At 48.7% G+C, this 21,451-nt stretch overlaps 1 protein-coding gene across 1 annotated transcript in view; it reads right to left on the bottom strand.

The window, feature by feature from the left end:
• Nucleotides 1–21,451, bottom strand: part of LOC139385042 (synaptic vesicle glycoprotein 2B-like) — a 64,742-nt gene that overhangs the window by 21,199 nt on the left and 22,092 nt on the right. Inside the window, exon 2 of the mRNA XM_071130080.1 lies at nt 4,761–5,531. Within this exon, the coding sequence (XP_070986181.1) occupies nt 4,761–5,238 (478 nt within the window). The 5' untranslated portion in view covers nt 5,239–5,531. The remainder of the gene's footprint in view (nt 1–4,760; nt 5,532–21,451) is intronic.

The raw sequence follows: 21,451 nt of genomic DNA, 5'->3' as shown, positions 1-21,451 counted from the left end.
CAACCACTGCACCACAGCAGAACCTGAGACGGAGCTGCATTTCCTGACAAAATGTCAAAAATATAAAACAATTAGTTACATTTAGTTTAAAATTGTAGTTTCACTAATTCATTCAATTAGTTTCATTTCCTCAAATTTGAAACCCTTATTTAAGGTTTCAAAGACCTCTCTGATGAGGATAGGCTACCCGTCCTGTTGGGGGAGGGATAGGCTACCCGTCCTGTTGGGGGAGGGATAGGCTACCCGTCCTGTTGGGGGAGGGATAGGCTACCCGTCCTGTTGGGGGAGGGATAGGCTACCCGTCCTGTTGGGGGAGGGATAGGCTACCCGTCCTGTTGGGGGAGGGATAGGCTACCCGTCCTGTTGGGGGAGGGATAGGCTACCCGTCCTGTTGGGGGAGGGATAGGCTACCCGTCCTGTTGGGGGAGGGAGAGGCTACCCATCCTGTTGGGGGAGGGATAGGTTACCTGTCCTGATGGGGGAGGGATAGGCTACCCGTCCTGTTGGGGGAGGGATAGGCTACCCGTCCTGTTGGGGGAGGGATAGGCTACCCGTCCTGTTGGGGGAGGGATAGGCTACCAGTCCTGTTGGGGGAGGGATAGGCTACCCGTCCTGTTGGGGGAGGAAGCAGAGAGCTGTGGGTTGGCAGAGCACTACATTGCTGTCTGCCATAAGATGAGGGACAGTGTCTGACAGACCAACCATGTCCTCTATATGGGTTGGCAGAGCACTACATTGCTGCCTGCCATGAGATGAGGGACAGTGTCTGACAGACCAACCATGTCCTCTGTTCTTATTGTTATTGTTGAATGTATTGATTGTTGTTGTTACTGTTGTCCTGTTGACAATATTAGTATGTACAGTACATTGTTACGTCATTCCAATAAAGCAAATTGAATTAAATTGAGAGAGACAGAGGTATTAGTACTGCCAGGGACATAAACAGACAGAGGTATTAGTACTGCCAGGGACATTAACAGACAGAGGTAGTAGTACTGCCAGGGACATTAACAGACAGAGGTAGTAGTACTGCCAGGGACATTAACAGACAGAGGTATTAGTACTGCCAGGGACATAAACAGACAGAGGTATTAGTACTGCCAGGGACATAAACAGACAGAGGTATTAGTACTGCCAGGGACATAAACAGACAGAGGTATTAGTACTGCCAGGGACATTAACAGACAGAGGTAGTAGTACTGCCAGGGACATTAACAGACAGAGGTAGTAGTACTGCCAGGGACATTAACAGACAGAGGTATTAGTACTGCCAGGGACATAGACAGACAGAGGTATTAGTACTGCCAGGGACATAAACAGACAGAGGTATTAGTACTGCCAGGGACATTAACAGACAGAGGTAGTAGTACTGCCAGGGACATTAACAGACAGAGGTAGTAGTACTGCCAGGGACATTAACAGACAGAGGTATTAGTACTGCCAGGGACATAAACAGACAGAGGTATTAGTACTGCCAGGGACATAGACAGACAGAGGTATTAGTACTGCCAGGGACATAAACAGACAGAGGTATTAGTACTGCCAGGGACATAAACAGACAGAGGTATTAGTACTGCCAGGGACATAAACAGACAGAGGTATTAGTACTGCCAGGGACATAGACAGACAGAGGTATTAGTACTGCCAGGGACATAAACAGACAGAGGTATTAGTACTGCCAGGGACATAGACAGACAGAGGTATTAGTACTGCCAGGGACATAGACAGACAGAGGTATTAGTACTGCCAGGGACATAAACAGACAGAGGTATTAGTACTGCCAGGGACATAGACAGACAGAGGTATTAGTACTGCCAGGGACATAGACAGACAGAGGTATTAGTACTGCCAGGGACATAAACAGACAGAGGTATTAGTACTGCCAGGGACATAAACAGACAGAGGTATTAGTACTGCCAGGGACATAGACAGACAGAGGTATTAGTACTGCCAGGGACATAAACAGACAGAGGTATTAGTACTGCCAGGGACATAGACAGACAGAGGTATTAGTACTGCCAGGGACATTAACAGACAGAGGTAGTAGTACTGCCAGGGACATAGACAGACAGAGGTATTAGTACTGCCAGGGACATAAACAGACAGAGGTATTAGTACTGCCAGGGACATAGACAGACAGAGGTATTAGTACTGCCAGGGACATAAACAGACAGAGGTATTAGTACTGCCAGGGACATAAACAGACAGAGGTATTAGTACTGCCAGGGACATAAACAGACAGAGGTATTAGTACCTCCAGGGACATAGACAGACAGAGGTATTAGTACTGCCAGGGACATAAACAGACAGAGGTATTAGTACTGCCAGGGACATAAACAGACAGAGGTATTAGTACTGCCAGGGACATAAACAGACAGAGGTATTAGTACCTCCAGGGACATAGACAGACAGAGGTATTAGTACTGCCAGGGACATAAACAAACAGACGGACGGACGGACGGACGGACAGTATATCATCCCAAACCTAATTTAATTCTGTCTGTCAATCAAGCCAACAGTAGAGTAGTGTTGTGCTGCCAGACTTTACGCAGTGGCTCAAGGCTCATAGTAGAGTAATGTTGTGCTGCCAGACTTTACACAGTGGCTCAAGGCTCATAGTAGAGTAATGTTGTGTTGCCAGACTTTACACAGTGGCTCAAGGCTCATAGTAGAGTAATGTTGTGCAGCTAGACTTTACACAGTGGCTCAAGGCTCATAGTAGAGTAATGTTGTGCTGCCAGACTTTACACAGTGGCTCAAGGCTCATAGTAGAGTAATGTTGTGCAGCTAGACTTTACACAGTGGCTCAAGGCTCATAGTAGAGTAATGTTGTGTTGCCAGACTTTACACAGTGGCTCAAGGCTCATAGTAGAGTAATGTTGTGCTGCTAGACTTTACACAGTGGCTCAAGGCTCATAGTAGAGTAATGTTGTGCAGCTAGACTTTACACAGTGGCTCAAGGCTCATAGTAGAGTAATGTTGTGCTGCCAGACTTTACACAGTGGCTCAAGGCTCATAGTAGAGTAATGTTGTGCAGCCAGACTTTACACAGTGGCTCAAGGCTCATAGTAGAGTAATGTTGTGCTGCCAGACTTTACACAGTGGCTCAAGGCTCACAGTAGAGTAATGTTGTGTTGCAAGACTTTACACAGTGGCTCAAGGCTCATAGTAGAGTAATGTTATGTTGCCAGACTTTACACAGTGGCTCAAGGCTCACAGTAGAGTAATGTTGTGCTGCCAGACTTTACACAGTGGCTCAAGGCTCACAGCAAAGTGGGCGTCCTCTCCTCCACTAGGAGGCTCCCTTTGCCACGTTGTCCTATTGAACTGGTCTTACTGAATTAGGAAAAAGGGAAAGTCCTTCTTGAAGATATCCTTCCAAAAAAGACATGTGAATTCCCCCACATTCACAGAAATGAATCCAGAGCAACAAAGCAAATCTAGCAATACACAGTGACATAAATCTGGGTTAAAACAACACCTTCTAAATGAAGATAGAGGAATCTATTTGGACGTTAACATAGTAACAACACCTTCTAAATGAAGATAGAGGAATCTATTTGGACGTTAATATACTGACAAAATGATTCCTAGATGATGCTGAGTATTATAGAGATTAAAGCCTATGGATTCAGCGATCTCATTTATTACACCATAATATACAGTACATAGTAAAGCCCCTGTACATTATATTCTTATTTCACCAGCTAGTATTCAGTACTTGGCCGGCCCTCTTAAGGCCATAATACATTGGCAATTTTGATAGGCAATGTTACCGAACTATCTTACATTGAAAATGAGCAACTTTTTATTATGTGGGTCATTTTGATTGGCAGCGCTAACGAGCGGGTAATTTTTTGGAATCCTCCAATCAGAGTGCAGATGTTGTTCTTGATCTGCCTCAGTCTGCCTTTCTAAAACGTTTTGGAAAACATGGCGGCCATTTTGACCTGAAGTGAGAGGAAATCAGTACTAGTGTGTGTCAGTAGACCGTCGTTGCGAGAAGCAGCTACAGTATATGTCTCATGTCTCTCAGGCCCCCACTGTCCTGGGTTTATACTACAGCCCTAATTACAGTTGAGTAAGCAGCTTAGCTTAGACTAGCGGCATGTGTTACTGTGGTGGGCTGTCAGTGCACCTCACTGTGGATTAGTATCCCTCGAAATGCTACCCCTCTACAAACGGTATGTCCTTGTACCAGGCCTCAGGCATCACAGTTAGCCTTCAACCAGGTCACAGCCTAGTCACAGCGGGAGTGGCTGGGGGAGGAGCTGGGGGAGGGCCTGGGGCTGGGGCAGGGACTGGGGGAGGGGCTGGGGGAGGGCCTGGGGCTGGGGGAGGGGTTATTTTTCCAAAAAACAGCCTGAAACTCTTTCTAAAGAATGTTGACATCTAGTGGAAGCGCTAGGAACTGCAATCAGGGAGGATTTCGCCCTAAAATAAAAATGCCAGCCATTGAAATCAGTGTTATGCTGAATTTCTTTGGGGGGGATGGTTTGTCCTTGGGGTTTCGCCTGCCATTTCAGTTCTGTTATACTTTAGAGTGTTTTCTATCCAAATCTACCAATTATATGCATATCTTAGCTTCTGGGCCTGAGTAGCAGGCAGTTTACTTTGGGCACGCTTTTCATCCAGATGTCAAAGTACCGCCCCCTATCCCAAAGAAGTTTTAAACAGTTTAGAAGAACCATTCTCAGAAGGTGTTCCATAACAACAGGTTTTATTGAGCCGCCCCCAAATAACTTTTAACTGTGACTTACCCAGCATGCCCTTGTTGGCGTTGGATATGCACATGTCCTTCTCGGCGCTGGGCAACACGAAGCCCACCACAAATCCGTCCACGCCATCCGCCATCAGCGCCATGCCCAGCACGATAAACAGGGTCCACTGGAAACGACCGTGCCCACAGTCCTCCATGATGTTCTCATACTGTTCTGCCAGGTCCTCCTCATCCGGCATCGCTGCTGCCAGCCTGGCCTTCTTCCTGGCCTCGGCCCTGGCCGCCCGCTGGGCCGCCTTGATCTCGTCAGGGTGGGGGATCCCCTGGTACTCTCCTTCGTACATCGCCTCTGCATCCTCATCGTGACCTTCCGTGGCATCACTCCTAGCATCCTCGTCCCCCCCACCCTCCTGCTGGGGGAAGTCAGCCTGGTAGGGGTACTCCTGGCCGCCTCCCTCCCCGTAGGTGGGGATCTCAGTGCCCTGCTGGTTCACATTGTTCTGCCAATGGTCGTCCATGGTTACTGCTGGAGAGGGACTACGTTAGCACCTCTAGAGTGGTTGTCTGCTGGAGATACTGAGGAGGCTATATTGGCATAATTCTTGGCAGGGACTCTGTCTTGCTCTCAATGACTTCTGATCCTTTACTCCAGACAACTGAAACTGTCAGGTTGTTATTAATGGTGGTTCCTCTGCAGAATGGTCCTGATACAGTGTTAGATAAGGCCTCAGTAGCTGTGGTGGAAGGACTCTATCTCTTGTGACAGGGCTCTCTCTCCTGGTAAACAGATGTGCAAGGCCTCGTGCTGGACCTGGAAGAGAGAAAACATATTTATAATTCATGACGAGGCGAACTTCAAATGTCCTCAATTATGCCTCAGCATGACTAGAGAAATGTAGTTAAACACTTTTCATGCAAACTGTACATCAGACACCAGACAGACCTGTCCAAACAGTACACCAGACAGACCTGTCCAAACTGTACACTAGACAGACCTGTCCAAACTGTACACCAGACAGGCCTGTCCAACCTGTACACCAGACAGACCTGTCCAACCTGTACATCAGACAGACCTGTCCATCCTGTACATCAGACAGACCTGTCCAACCTGTACATCAGACACCAGACAGACCTATCCAAACTGTACACCAGACACCAGACAGACCTGTCCAAACTGTACACCAGACAGACCTGTCCAAACTGTACACCAGACAGACCTGTCCAACCTGTACATCAGACAGACCTGTCCAACCTGTACATCAGACACCAGACAGACCTGTCCAACCTGGACACCAGACAGACCTGTCCAGACTGTACACCAGACAGACCTGTCCAACCTGTACACCAGACACCAGACAGACCTGTCCAACCTGTACACCAGACACCAGACAGACCTGTCCAGACTGTACACCAGACAGTCCTGCCCAGACTGTACACCAGACAGACCTGTCCAACCTGTACACCAGACACCAGACAGACCTGTCCAGACTGTACACCAGACAGACCTTTCCAACCTGTACACCAGACACCAGACAGACCTGTCCAGACTGTACACCAGACAGACCTGTCCAACCTGTACACCAGACACCAGACAGACCTGCCCAGACTGTACACCAGACAGACCTGTCCAACCTGTACATCAGACACCAGACAGACCTGTCCAGACTGTACACCAGACAGACCTGTCCAACCTGTACACCAGACACCAGACAGACCTGCCCAGACTGTACACCAGACAGACCTGTCCAACCTGTACATCAGACACCAGACAGACCTGTCCAGACTGTACACCAGACAGACCTGTCCAGACCGAACACCAGACAGACCTGTCCAACCAGACATCAGACAGACCTGTCCAACCTGTACATCAGACACCAGACAGACCTGTCTAACCTGTACACCAGACACCAGACAGACCTGCCCAGACTGTACACCAGACAGACCTGTCCAACCTGTACACCAGACAGACCTGTTTAGAAGGGGAGAGCAGAGTTGGTTGGTATTACTCAGCACCAGACAGACCTGTTTAGAAGGGGAGAGCGGAGTTGGTTGGTATTACTCAGCACCAGACAGACCTGTTTAGAAGGGGAGAGCGGAGTTGGTTGGTATTACTCAGCACCAGACAGACCTGTTTAGAAGGGGAGAGCGGAGTTGGTTGGTATTACTCAGCACCAGACAGACCTGTTTAGAAGGGGAGAGCGGAGTTGGTTGGTATTACTCAGCACCAGTATAAATGTTCAATAACAAGAGAAAGACCAAGGCGTTGGGTTGAAATGGGGACCTTTACTATCCTCATATCTTAATCTAACATGGAGATATCAGCCACCAAACACACTCTGTCCACCTGTGGTAACCAGCTCCATAGTGGAGTTGGATGTCACACATTATGGGTTGGTTAGTACCATTAGTTTTCCTGTGGTAACCAGTATGGGTTGGTTGTCACAGTGTTTACCATTAGTTTTCCAGCACTAATCGAACCAATTTACTACGATTTAAAGAAACTAAAGCCTTTATTTGATTGAAAATAATTTCTATTAACATTAAACATAGTATTTGCTTTGAGATTGTAGTTTTTTCTACTGCAACCCCGCACATAGACCTTTACCCCCTCACATTGACCTGTACCCCCGCACAATGACCTGTACCCTCTAACATTGACCTGTGCCCCCTCACATTGACCAGTACCCCCTCACATTGACCTGTACCCCCTCACGTTGACCTGTACCCTCTAACATTGACCTGTGCCCCCTCACATTGACCTGTACTCCCGCACATTGACCTGTGCCCCCTCACATTGACCTGTACTCCCGCACATTGACCTGTACCCCCTCACATTGACCTCTACCCCCTCACATTGACCTTTACCCCCGCACATTGACCTTTACCCCTGCACATTGACCTCTACCCCCGCATATAGCCTCCACATTGACTCTGTACCGTAACACCCTGTATATAGTCTCCACATTGACGTGGTACCGTAATACCCTGTATATAGCCTCCACATTGACTCTGTACTGTAACACCCTGTATATAGCTTCCACATTGACTCTGTACCGGTACCCCCTGTATATAGCCTCCACATTGACTCTGTACCAGTACACCCTGTGTATAGCCTCCACATTGACGCGGTACCGGTACCCCCTGTATATAGCCTCCACATTGACCCGGTACCTCCTGTATGTAGCCTCCACATTGACGCGGTACCTCCTGTATGTAGCCTCCACATTGACCCGGTACCTCCTGTATGTAGCCTCCACATTGACGCGGTACCGGTATCCCCTGTATATAGCCTCCACATTGACGCGGTACTGGTACCCCCTGTATATAGCCTCCACATTGATGCGGTACCGGTACCCCCTGTATATAGCCTCCACATTGACTCTGTACCGTAACACCTTGTATATAGCCTCCACATTGACTCTGTACCGGTACCGCCTGTATATAGCCTCCACATTGACTCTGTTCCGGTACACCCTGTATATAGCCTCCACATTGACGCGGTACCGGTACCCCCTGTATGTAGCCTCCACATTGACTCTGTACCGGTACCCCCTGTTTATAGCCTCCACATTGACTCTGTACCGGTACCCCCTGTATATAGCCTCCACATTGACTCTGTACCGGTACCCCCTGTATATAGCCTCTTCATTGACTCTGTACCGGTACCCCCTGTATGTAGCCTCCACATTGACTCTGTACCGGTACCCCCTGTATATAGCCTCCACATTGACTCTGTACCGGTACCCCCTGTATATAGCCTCTTCATTGACTCTGTACCGGTACCCCCTGTATGTAGCCTCCACATTGACTCTGTACCGGTACCCCCTGTATATAGCCTCCACATTGACTCTGTACCGTAACACCCTGTATATAGCCTCCACATTGACTCTGTACCAGTACCCCCTGTATATAGCCTCCACATTGACTCTGTACCAGTACCCCCTGTATATAGCCTCCACATTGACTCTGTACCGTAACACCCTGTATATAGCCTCCACATTGACTCTGTACCGTAACACCCTGTATATAGCCTCCACATTGACTCTGTACCGTAACACCCTGTATATAGCCTCCACATTGACTCTGTACCGTAACACCCTGTATATAGCCTCCACATTGACTCTGTACCGTAACACCCTGTATATAGCCTCCATATTGACTCTGTACCGGTACCCCCTGTATATAGCCTCCACATTGACTCTGTACCGTAACACCCTGTATATAGCCTCCACATTGACTCTGTACCGGTACCCCCTGTATATAGCCTCCACATTGACTCTGTACCGTAACACCCTGTATATAGCCTCCACATTGACTCTGTACCGTAACACCCTGTATATAGCCTCTTCATTGACTCTGTACCGTAACACCCTGTATATAGCCTCCACATTGACTCTGTACCGTAACACCCTGTATATAGCCTCCACATTGACTCTGTACCGTAACACCCTGTATATAGCCTCCACATTGACTCTGTACCGGTACCCCCTGTATATAGCCTCCTTATTGATATTTTATTGGGTTACTTTTTCATTTATATATTTCTTTGTATATATTGATGTTTTAGCCAAAATGGTGTTACCTTCTTAAAAACAACTGTTTGTTAAGGTTAAAGTTTAATGGTTAATGGTTACGGTTAAAGTTTAAGGGTTAAGGGTTAAGGGTTAAGGGTTAAGGTTAATGGTTAAGGGTTAAGGGTTAAGGTTAAAGTTTAATGGTTAAGGGTTAAGGGTTAAGGTTAAAGTTTAAGGGTTAAGGGTTAAGGTTAAAGTTTAATGGTTAAGGGTTAAGGGTTAAGGTTAAAGTTTAAGGGTTAAGGGTTAACGTTAAAGTTTAAGGGTTAAGGGTTAAGGTTAAAGTTTAAGGGTTAAGGGAAAGGGCAAAAGTTAAGGTTAAAAGTTAGGGGCTAGGGTTAAGGTTAAGAGTTAAGGGTTAAGGGTTAATGGTTAAGGGCTAAGGTTAAGGGTTAAGGGCTAGGGTTAAGGGCTAAGGTTAAGGGTTAATGGCTAGGCTTAAGGGCAAAGTTAAGGTTAAAAGGTAGGTGCTAGGGTTAAGGTTAAGATTACATTTAAGGGATAAGATTAAGGTTTAAGTTCAGTTCAGTACAGTAGAGTACAGTTCAGTAGAGTACAGTAGAGTACAGTTCAGAAGGGAACAGTAGAGTACAGTTCAGTAGAGTACAGTAGAGTACAGTTCAGAAGGGAACAGTAGAGTACAGTTCAGAAGGGAACAGTAGAGTACAGTTCAGTGGAGTACAGTAGAGTACAGTTCAGAAGGGAATAGTAGAGTACAGTGGAGTAGAGTACAGTAGAGTACAGTACAGTTCAGTAGAGAACAGTAGAGTACAGTTCAGTAGGGAATAGTAGAGTACAGTAGAGAACAGTATAGTACAGTAGAGTAGAGAACAGTAGAGTACAGTACAGTACAGTAGAGAACAGTAGAGTACAGTACAGTAGAGAACAGTAGAGTACAGTACAGTAGAGAACAGTAGAGTACAGTAGAGTAGAGAACAGTAGAGTACAGTAGAGTAGAGAACAGTAGAGTACAGTAGAGTAGAGAACAGTAGAGTACAGTAGAGTAGAGAACAGTAGAGTACAGTTCAGTAGGGAATAGTAGAGTACAGAAGAGAACAGTAGAGTACAGTAGAGTAGAGTACTGTACAGTACAGTACAGTTCAGTAGGGAATAGTAGAGTACAGTAGAGAACAGTAGAGTACAGTAGAGTAGAGTACAGTACAGTACAGAACAGTAGAGTACAGTACAGTACAGTACAGAACAGTTCAGTAGGGAACAGTAGAGTACAGTTCAGTAGGGAACAGTAGAGTACAGTAGAGTAGAGTACTGTACAGTACAGTACAGTTCAGTAGGGAATAGTAGAGTACAGTAGAGAACAGTAGAGTACAGTAGAGTAGAGTACAGTACAGTACAGAACAGTAGAGTACAGTACAGTACAGTACAGAACAGTTCAGTAGGGAACAGTAGAGTACAGTTCAGTAGGGAACAGTAGAGTTCAGTAGGGAACAGTAGAGTACAGTAGAGTACAGTTCAGTACAGTACAGAACAGAACAGTAGAGTACAGTAGAGTACAGTACAGTTCAGTAGAGAACAGTAGAGTACAGTTCAGTAGGGAACAGTAGAGTTCAGTAGGGAACAGTAGAGTACAGTAGAGTACAGTTCAGTACAGTACAGAACAGAACAGTAGAGTACAGTAGAGTAGAGTACAGTTCAGTACAGTAGGGAATAGTAGAGTATCAGAAACTTTCAGAAACTTTCTGTCCAAAAATTATGCAGATCATTTAACTCTGCAAGGTTACCCTACAACGTTAGAGTCTGTCATCAATTCATCTGTGCTTTTGTTACTTCTAGGTTAGACTACTGCAATGCTCTACTTTTCGGCTACCCGGACAAAGCGCTAAATAGGGCTGCTAGAATCCTGACTAGAACCAATCAATTTGATCATATTACTCCAGTGCTAGCCTCCCTACACTGGCTTCCTATCAAAGCAAGGGCTGATTTCAAGGTTTTACTGCTAACCTACAAAGCATTACATGGGCTTGCTCCTACCTATCTGTCTGATTTGGTCCTGCCGTACAAGAAGCAGGCCTCCTAATTGTCCCTAGAATTTCTAAGCAAACAGCTGGAGGCAGGGCTTTCTCCTATAGAGCTCCATTTTTATGGAATGGTCTGCCTATCCATGTGAGAGACGCAGACTTGGTCTCAACCTTTAAGTCTTTACTGAAGACTCATCTCTTCAGTGGGTCATATGATTGAGTTTCGTCTGGCCCAGGAGTGTGAAGGTGAACGGAAAGGCTCTGGAGCAACGAACCGCCCTTGCTGTCTCTGCCTGGCCGGTTCCCCTCTTTCCACTGGGATTCTCTCCCTCTAACTCTATTACAGGGGCTGAGTCACTGACTTACTGGGGCTCTCTCATACCGTCCCTAGGAGGGCTGAGTCACTTGTCTGGGTTGAGTCACTGATGTGATCTTCCTGCCTGGGTTGGCGCCCCCCCCTTGGGTTGTGCCGTGCCGGAGATCTTTGTGGGCTATACTCGGCCTTGTCTCAGGATGTTAAGTTGGTGGTTGAAGATATCCCTCTAGTGGTGTGGGGGCTATGCTTTGGCAAAGTGGGTGGGGTTATATCCTTCCTGTTTGGCCCTGTCCGGGGGTATCATCAGATGGGGCCACAGTGTCTCCTGACCCCTCCTGTCTCAGCCTCCAATATTTATGCTGCAGTAGTTTATGTGTCGGGGGGCTAGGGTCAGTTTGTTATATCTGGAGTACTTCTCCTGTCCTATTCGGTGTCCTGTGTGAATTTAAGTGTGCTCTCTCTAATTCTCTCTTTCTCTCTTTCTTTCTCTCTCTCTCAGAGGACCTGAGACCTAAGACCATGCCTCAGGACTACCTGACATGATGACTCCTTGCTGTCCCCAGTCCACCTGGCCATGCTGCTGTTCCAGTTTCAACTGTTCTGCCTGCGGCACCGGACGTGCTACCTGTCCCAGACCTATTATTTGACAATGCTGGTCATTTATGAACATTTGAACATCTTGGCCATGTTCTGTTATAATCTCCACCAGGCACAGCCAGAAGAGGACTGGCCACCCCTCATAGCCTGGTTCCTCTCTAGGTTTCTTCCTAGGTTTTGGCCTTTCTAGGGAGTTTTTCCTAGCCAACGTGCTTCTACACCTGCATTGCTTGCTGTTTGGGGTTTTAGGCTGGGTTTCGATACAGTACTTTGAGATATCAGCTGATGTACGAAGGGCTATATAAATACATTTGATTTGATTTGAGTACTGTTCATTCAATGTGCTGAGCCCCATGTCTCGTCTGTGACGCCATTTTGATGTCATGTGAAGCAATGACGCAGAGATAATGTGTGGTCACTGGATAACCGACGTGTGTTCTCTGATTAAACCAGGAACCTACTTCTCCCTGTTCTATAACACTGACAGAGATTACAGGAGTCTGGCCTTTTCCTCCAAGGTGTCCATTACTCTGTGTCTAGCCAGTGTCTGTCTGTCTGTCTGTCTGTCTGTCAGACCCAGCATGTTTCTTTATGGCTCACAGGATGACTGTCACTCCCTAGTCTCTCACGAAGACAGACAGAGAGTACGGAGAGAGAGTGGGCGTACAGCCAGAGTAGTTCCTGTGTGTACTAGTTGACACTGGTAGCAATCCTCTCTGTGTGTGTATGTCCTCATGGCGGATTAATCCAGATTAAGACTGCAGAAATGTCATTCTGACTTCCCTGTCCTTTATCTACCTCTAGACTGGATCCATCTCTAGACTTCCCCTGTGTCCTGTTTCCACCTCTATACTTCCCTGGTCCCTGTTTCCACCTCTAGACTTCCCCTGTGTTCTGTATCCACCTCTAGACTTCCCCTGTGTCCTGTTTCCACCTCTAGACTTCCCCTGTTTCCACCTCTAGACTTCCCTTGTGTCTTGTTTCCACCTCTAGACACTCCCTGTTTCCACCTCTAGACTTCCCCTGTGTCCTGTATCCACCTCTAGACTTCCCCTGTGACCTGTATCCACCTCTAGACTTCCCCTGTATCCTGTTTCCACCTCTAGACGTCCCCTGGTTCCTGTTTCCACCTCTAGACTTCCCCCGTGTCATGTATCCACCTCTAGACTTCCCCTGTGCCCTGTATCCACCTCTAGACTTCCCCTGTGTCCTGTATCCACATCTAGACTTCCCCTGTGCCCTGTTTCCACCTCTAGACTTCCCTTGTGTCTTGTTTCCACCTCTAGACACTCCCTGTTTCCACCTCTAGACTTCCCCTGTGTCCTGTATGCACCTCTAGACTTCCCCTGTGTCCTGTATCCACCTCTAGACTTCCCCTGTGTCCTGTATCCACCTCTAGACTTCCCCTGTGTCCTGTTTCCACCTCTAGACGTCCCTTGGTTCCTGTTTCCACCTCTAGACTTCCCCTGTGTCCTGTATCCACCTCTAGACTTCCCCTGTACCCTTTATCCACCTCTAGACTTCCCTTGTGTCCTGTTTCCACCTCTAGACTCCCCTGTGTCCTGTATCCACCTCTAGACTTACCCTGTTCCCTGTATCCACCTCTAGAATTCCCCTGTTTCCACCTCTAGATTTTCCCCTGTTTCTACCTTTAGACTTCCCCTGTGTCCTGTATCCACCTCTAGAATTTCCCTGTGTCCTGTATCCACCTCTAGACTTCCCCTGTGTCCTGTATCCACCTCTAGACTTCCCCTGTTCCCTGTATCCACCTCTAGACTTCCCCTGTGTCCTGTATCCACCTCTAGACTTCCCCTGTTCCCTGTATCCACCTCTAGACTTGCCCTGTTCCTTGTATCCACCTCTAGACTTACCCTGTTTCCACCTCTAGACTTTCCCTGTTTCCACCTCTAGACTTCCCCTGTTTCCACCTCTAGACTTCCCCTGTGTCCTGTATCCACCTCTAGACTTCCCCTGTGTCCTGTATCCACCTCTAGACTTCCCCTGTGTCCTGTATCCACCTCTAGACTTCCCCTTTATCCACCTCTAGACTTCCCCTGTGTCCTGTTTCCACCTCTAGACTTTCCCTGTATCCACCTCTAGACTTCCCCTGTGTCCTGTATCCACCTCTAGACTTCCCCTGTGTCCTGTTTCCACCTCTAGACTTCCCCTGTTTCCACCTCTAGACTTCCCTTGCGTCCTGTTTCCACCTATAGACTCCCCTGTTTCCACCTCTAGACTTCCCCTGTGTCGTGTATCCACCTCTAGACTTCCCCTGTGTCCTGTATCCACCTATATACTTCCCTTGTTTCCTGTATCCACCTCTAGACTTCCCCTGTGTCCTGTATCCACCTCTAGACTTCCCCTGTGTCCTGTATCCACCTCTAGACTTCCCCTGTGTCCTGTTTCCACCTCTAGACGTCCCCTGGTTTTTGTTTCCACCTCTAGACTTCCCCTGTGTCCTGTTTCCACCTCTAGACTTCCCCTGTGTCCTGTATCCACCTCTAGACTTCCCCTGTGTCCTGTATCCACCTCTAGACTTCCCCTGTGTCCTGTATCCACCTATAAACTTCCCCTGTGTCCTGTATCCACCTCTAGACTTCCCATGTGTCCCGTTTCCACCTCTAGACGTCCCCTGGTCCCTGTTTCCAACTCTAGACTTCCCCTGTGTCCTGTATCCACCTATAAACTTCCCCTGTGCCCTGTATCCACCTCTAGAATTCCCCTGTTTCCACCTCTAGATTTTCCCCTGTTTCCACCTTTAGACTTCCCCTGTGTCCTGTATCCACCTCTAGAATTTCCCTGTGTCCTGTAACCACCTCTGGACTTCCCCTGTGTCCTGTATCCACCTGTAGACTTCCCCTGTTCCCTGTATCCACCTCTAGACTTCCATTGTGTCCTGTATCCACCTCTAGACTTCCCCTGTTTCCTGTATCCACCTCTAGACTTCCCCTGTTCCATGTATCCACCTCTAGACTTCCCCTGACCCCTGTATCCACCTCTAGACTTCCCCTGTTCCCTGTATCCACCTCTAGACTTACCCTGTTTCCACCTCTAGACTTCCCTTGTTTCCACCTCTAGACTTCCCCTGTGTCCTGTATCCACCTCTAGACTTCCCCTGTGTCCTGTATCCACCTCTAGACTTCCCCTGTGTCCTGTTTCCACCTCTAGACGTCCCCTGGTTTTTGTTTCCAACTCTAGACTTCCCCTGTGTCCTGTTTCCACCTCTAGACTTCCCCTGTGTCCTGTATCTACCTCTAGACTTCCCCTGTGTCCTGTATCCACCTCTAGACTTCCCCTGTGTCCTGTATCCACCTCTAGACTTCCCCTGTGTCCTGTATCCACCTCTAGACTTCCCCTGTTCCGTGTATCCACCTCTAGACTTCCCCTGTTCCCTGTATCCACCTCTAGACCTACCCTGTTTCCACCTCTAGACTTTCCCTGTTTCCACCTCTAGACTTCCCCTGTTTCCACCTCTAGACTTCCCCTGTGTCCTGTATCCACCTCTAGACTTCCGTGTCCTGTATCCACCTCTAGACTTCCCCTGTGTCCTGTATCCACCTCTAGACTTCCCCTTTATCCACCTCTAGACTTCCCCTGTGTCCTGTTTCCACCTCTAGACTTCCCCTGTATCCACCTCTAGACTTCCCCTGTGTCCTGTATCCACCTCTAGACTTCCCCTGTGTCCTGTTTCCACCTCTAGACTTCCCCTGTTTCCACCTCTAGACTTCCCTTGCGTCCTGTTTCCACCTATAGACTCCCCCTGTTTCCACCTCTAGACTTCCCCTGTGTCGTGTATCCACCTCTAGACTTCCCCTGTGTCCTGTATCCACCTATAGACTTCCCTTGTTTCCTGTATCCACCTCTAGACTTCCCCTGTGTCCTGTATCCACCTCTAGACTTCCCCTGTGTCCTGTTTCCACCTCTAGACTTCCCCTGTTTCCACCTCTAGACTTCCCTTGCGTCCTGTTTCCACCTATAGACTCCCCCTGTTTCCACCTCTAGACTTCCCCTGTGTCGTGTATCCACCTCTAGACTTCCCCTGTGTCCTGTATCCACCTATAGACTTCCCTTGTTTCCTGTATCCACCTCTAGACTTCCCCTGTGTCCTGTATCCACCTCTAGACTTCCCCTGTGTCCTGTATCCACCTCTAGACTTCCCCTGTGTCCTGTTTCCACCTCTAGACGTCCCCTGGTTTTTGTTTCCACCTCTAGACTTCCCCTGTGTCCTGTTTCCACCTCTAGACTTCCCCTGTGTCCTGTATCCACCTCTAGACTTCCCCTGTGTCCTGTATCCACCTCTAGACTTCCCCTGTGTCCTGTATCCACCTATAAACTTCCCCTGTGTCCTGTATCCACCTCTAGACTTCCCATGTGTCCCGTTTCCACCTCTAGACGTCCCCTGGTCCCTGTTTCCAACTCTAGACTTCCCCTGTGTCCTGTATCCACCTATAAACTTCCCCTGTGCCCTGTATCCACCTCTAGAATTCCCCTGTTTCCACCTCTAGATTTTCCCCTGTTTCCACCTTTAGACTTCCCCTGTGTCCTGTATCCACCTCTAGAATTTCCCTGTGTCCTGTATCCACCTCTAGACTTCCCCTGTGTCCTGTATCCACCTGTAGACTTCCCCTGTTCCCTGTATCCACCTCTAGACTTCCATTGTGTCCTGTATCCACCTCTAGACTTCCCCTGTTTCCTGTATCCACCTCTAGACTTCCCCTGTTCCATGTATCCACCTCTAGACTTCACCTGACCCCTGTATCCACCTCTAGACTTCCCCTGTTCCCTGTATCCACCTCTAGACTTACCCTGTTTCCACCTCTAGACTTCCCTTGTTTCCACCTCTAGACTTCCCCTGTGTCCTGTATCCACCTCTAGACTTCCCCTGTGTCCTGTATCCACCTCTAGACTTCCCCTGTGTCCTGTTTCCACCTCTAGACGTCCCCTGGTTTTTGTTTCCACCTCTAGACTTCCCCTGTGTCCTGTTTCCACCTCTAGACTTCCCCTGTGTCCTGTATCTACCTCTAGACTTCCCCTGTGTCCTGTATCCACCTCTAGACTTCCCCTGTGTCCTGTATCCACCTCTAGACTTCCCCTGTGTCCTGTATCCACCTCTAGACTTCCCCTGTTCCGTGTATCCACCTCTAGACTTCCCCTGTTCCCTGTATCCACCTCTAGACCTACCCTGTTTCCACCTCTAGACTTTCCCTGTTTCCACCTCTAGACTTCCCCTGTTTCCACCTCTAGACTTCCCCTGTGTCCTGTATCCACCTCTAGACTTCCCCTGTGTCCTGTATCCACCTCTAGACTTCCCCTGTGTCCTGTATCCACCTCTAGACTTCCCCTTTATCCACCTCTAGACTTCCCCTGTGTCCTGTTTCCACCTCTAGACTTCCCCTGTATCCACCTCTAGACTTCCCCTGTGTCCTGTATCCACCTCTAGACTTCCCCTGTGTCCTGTTTCCACCTCTAGACTTCCCCTGTTTCCACCTCTAGACTTCCCTTGCGTCCTGTTTCCACTTATAGACTCCCCCTGTTTCCACCTCTAGACTTCCCCTGTGTCGTGTATCCACCTCTAGACTTCCCCTGTGTCCTGTATCCACCTATAGACTTCCCTTGTTTCCTGTATCCACCTCTAGACTTCCCCTGTGTCCTGTATCCACCTCTAGACTTCCCCTGTGTCCTGTATCCACCTCTAGACTTCCCCTGTGTCCTGTTTCCACCTCTAGACGTCCCCTGGTTTTTGTTTCCACCTCTAGACTTCCCCTGTTCCCTGTTTCCACCTCTAGACTTCCCCTGTGTCCTGTATCCACCTCTAGACTTCCCCTGTGTGCTGTATCCACCCCTGTGTCCTGTATCCACCTATAAACTTCCCCTGTGTCCTGTATCCACCTCTAGACTTCCCATGTGTCCCGTTTCCACCTCTAGACGTCCCCTGGTGCCTGTTTCCCACTCTAGACTTCCCCTGGGTCCTGTATCCACCTATAAACTTCCCCTGTGCCCTGTATCCACCTCTAGAATTCCCCTGTTTCCACCTCTAGATTTTCCCCTGTTTCCACCTTTAGACTTCCCCTGTGTCCTGTATCCACCTCTAGAATTTCCCTGTGTCCTGTATCCACCTCTAGACTTCCCCTGTGTCCTGTATCCACCTGTAGACTTCCCCTGTTCCCTGTATCCACCTCTAGACTTCCATTGTGTCCTGTATCCACCTCTAGACTTCCCCTGTTCCATGTATCCACCTCTAGACTTCCCCTGACCCCTGTATCCACCTCTAGACTTCCCCTGTTCCCTGTATCCACCTCTAGACTTACCCTGTTTCCACCTCTAGACTTCCCTTGTTTCCACCTCTAGACTTCCCCTGTGTCCTGTATCCACCTCTAGACTTCCCCTGTGTCCTGTATCCACCTCTAGACTTCCCCTGTGTCCTGTTTCCACCTCTAGACGTCCCCTGGTTTTTGTTTCCACCTCTAGACTTCCCCTACGTCCTGTTTCCACCTCTAGACTTCCCCTGTGTCCTGTATCTACCTCTAGACTTCCCCTGTGTCCTGTATCCACCTCTAGACTTCCCCTGTGTCCTGTATCCACCTCTAGACTTCCCCTGTGTCCTGTATCCACCTCTAGACTTCCCCTGATTCATGTTTCCACCTCTAGACGTCCACTGGTTCCTGTTTTCACCTCTAGACTTCCCCTGTGTCCTGTATCCACCTATAGACTTCCCCTGTTCCCTGTATCCACCTCTAGAATTCCCCTGTTTCCACCTCTAGATTTTCCCCTGTTTCCACCTTTAGACTTCCCCTGTGTCCTGTATCCAACTCTAGAATTTCCCTGTGTCCTGTATCCACCTCTAGACTTCCCCTGTGTCCTGTATCCACCTCTAGACTTCCCCTGTTCCCTGTATCCACCTCTAGACTTCCCCTGTGTCCTGTATCCACCTCTAGACTTCCCCTGTGTCCTGTATCCAACTCTAGACTTCCCCTGTTCCCTGTATCCACCTCTAGACTTCCCCTAACCCCTGTATCCACCTCTAGACTTCCCCTGTGTCCCTGTATCCACCTCTAGACTTCCCCTGTGTCCCTGAATCCACCTCTAGACTTCCCCTGTGCCCTGTATCCACCTCTAGAATTCCCCTGTATCCACCTCTAGATTTTCCCCTGTTTCCACCTTTAGACTTCCCCTGTGTCCTGTATCCACCTCTAGACTTCACTTGTTTCCTGTATCCACCTCTAGACTTCCCCTGTGTCCTGTATCCACCTCTAGACTTCCGCTGTGTCCTGTATCCACCTCTAGACTTCCCCTGTGTCCTGTTTCCACCTCTAGACTTCCCCTGTGTCCTGTATCCACCTCTAGACTTCCCCTGTGTCCTGTATCCACCTCTAGACTTCCCCTGTGTCCTGTATCCACCTATAAACTTCCCCTGTGTCCTGTATCCACCTCTAGACTTCCCATGTGTCCCGTTTCCACCTCTAGACGTCCCCTGGTCCCTGTTTCCAACTCTAGACTTCCCCTGTGTCCTGTATCCACCTATAAACTTCCCCTGTGCCCTGTATCCACCTCTAGAATTCCCCTGTTTCCACCTCTAGATTTTCCCCTGTTTCCACCTTTAGACTTCCCCTGTGTCCTGTATCCACCTCTAGAATTTCCCTGTGTCCTGTATCCACCTCTAGACTTCCCCTGTGTCCTGTATCCACCTGTAGACTTCCCCTGTTCCCTGTATCCACCTCTAGACTTCCATTGTGTCCTGTATCCACCTCTAGACTTCCCCTGTTCCCTGTATCCACCTCTAGACTTCCCCTGTTCCATGTATCCACCTCTAGACTTCCCCTGTCCCCTGTATCCACCTCTAGACTTCCCCTGTGCCCTGTATCCACCTCTAGACTTACCCTGTTTCCACCTCTAGACTTCCCTTGTTTCCACCTCTAGACTTCCCCTGTGACCTGTATCCACCTCTAGACTTCCCCTGTGTCCTGTATCCACCTCTAGACTTCCCCTGTGTCCTGTTTCCACCTCTAGACGTCCCCTGGTTTTTGTTTCCACCTCTAGACTTCCCCTGTGTCCTGTTTCCACCTCTAGACTTCCCCTGTGTCCTGTATCTACCTCTAGACTTCCCCTGTGTCCTGTATCCACCTCTAGACTTCCCCTGTGTCCTGTATCCACCTCTAGACTTCCCCTGTGTCCTGTATCCACCTCTAGACTTCCCCTGATTCATGTTTCCAACTCTAGACGTCCCCTGGTTCCTGTTTTCACCTCTAGACTTCCCCTGTGTCCTGTATCCACCTATAGACTTCCCCTGTGCCCTGTATCCACCTCTAGACTTCCCCTGTATCCTTTATCCACCTCTAGACTTCCCCTGTGTCCTGTTTCCACCTCTAGACTTCCCCTGTTTCCTGTATCCACCTCTAGACTTCCACTGTTCCCTGTATCCACCTCTAGAATTCCCCTGTTTCCACCTCTAGATTTTACCCTGTTTCCACCTTTAGACTTCCCCTGTGTCCTGTATCCAACTCTAGAATTTCCCTGTGTCCTGTATCCACCTCTAGACTTCCCCTGTGTCCTGTATCCACCTCTAGACTTCCCCTGTTCCCTGTATCCACCTCTAGACTTCCCCTGTGTCCTGTATCCACCTCTAGACTTCCCCTGTTTCCTGTATCCAACTCTAGACTTCCCCTGTTCCCTGTATCCACCTCTAGACTTCCCCTAACCCCTGTATCCACCTCTAGACTTCCCCTGATCCCTGTATCCACCTCTAGACTTCCCCTGTGTCCCTGTATCCACCTCTAGACTTCCCCTGTTCCCTGTATCCACCTCTAGAATACCACTGTTTCCACCTCTAGATTTTCCCCTGTTTCCACCTTTAGACTTCCCCTGTGTCCTGTATCCACCTCTAGACTTCACTTGTTTCCTGTATCCACCTCTAGACTTCCCCTGTGTCCTGTATCCACCTCTAGACTTCCCCTGTGTCCTGTATCCACCTCTAGACTTCCCCTGTGTCCTGTTTCCACCTCTAGACGTCCCCTGGTTTTTGTTTCCACCTCTAGACTTCCCCTGTGTCCTTTATCCACCTCTAGACTTCCCCTGTGTCCTGTTTCCACCTCTAGACTTCCCCTGTTTCCTGTATCCACCTCTAGACTTCCACTGTTCCCTGTATCCACCTCTAGAATTCCCCTGTTTCCACCTCTAGATTTTACCCTGTTTCCACCTTTAGACTTCCCCTGTGTCCTGTATCCAACTCTAGAATTTCCCTGTGTCCTGTATCCACCTCTAGACTTCCCCT

The sequence above is a fragment of the Oncorhynchus clarkii genome, chromosome 26 (genome assembly GCF_045791955.1).
Source record: "Oncorhynchus clarkii lewisi isolate Uvic-CL-2024 chromosome 26, UVic_Ocla_1.0, whole genome shotgun sequence".
In the NCBI taxonomy this organism is placed as follows: domain Eukaryota; kingdom Metazoa; phylum Chordata; class Actinopteri; order Salmoniformes; family Salmonidae; genus Oncorhynchus; species Oncorhynchus clarkii.
This window is presented reverse-complemented; position numbering and strand designations above follow the sequence as displayed.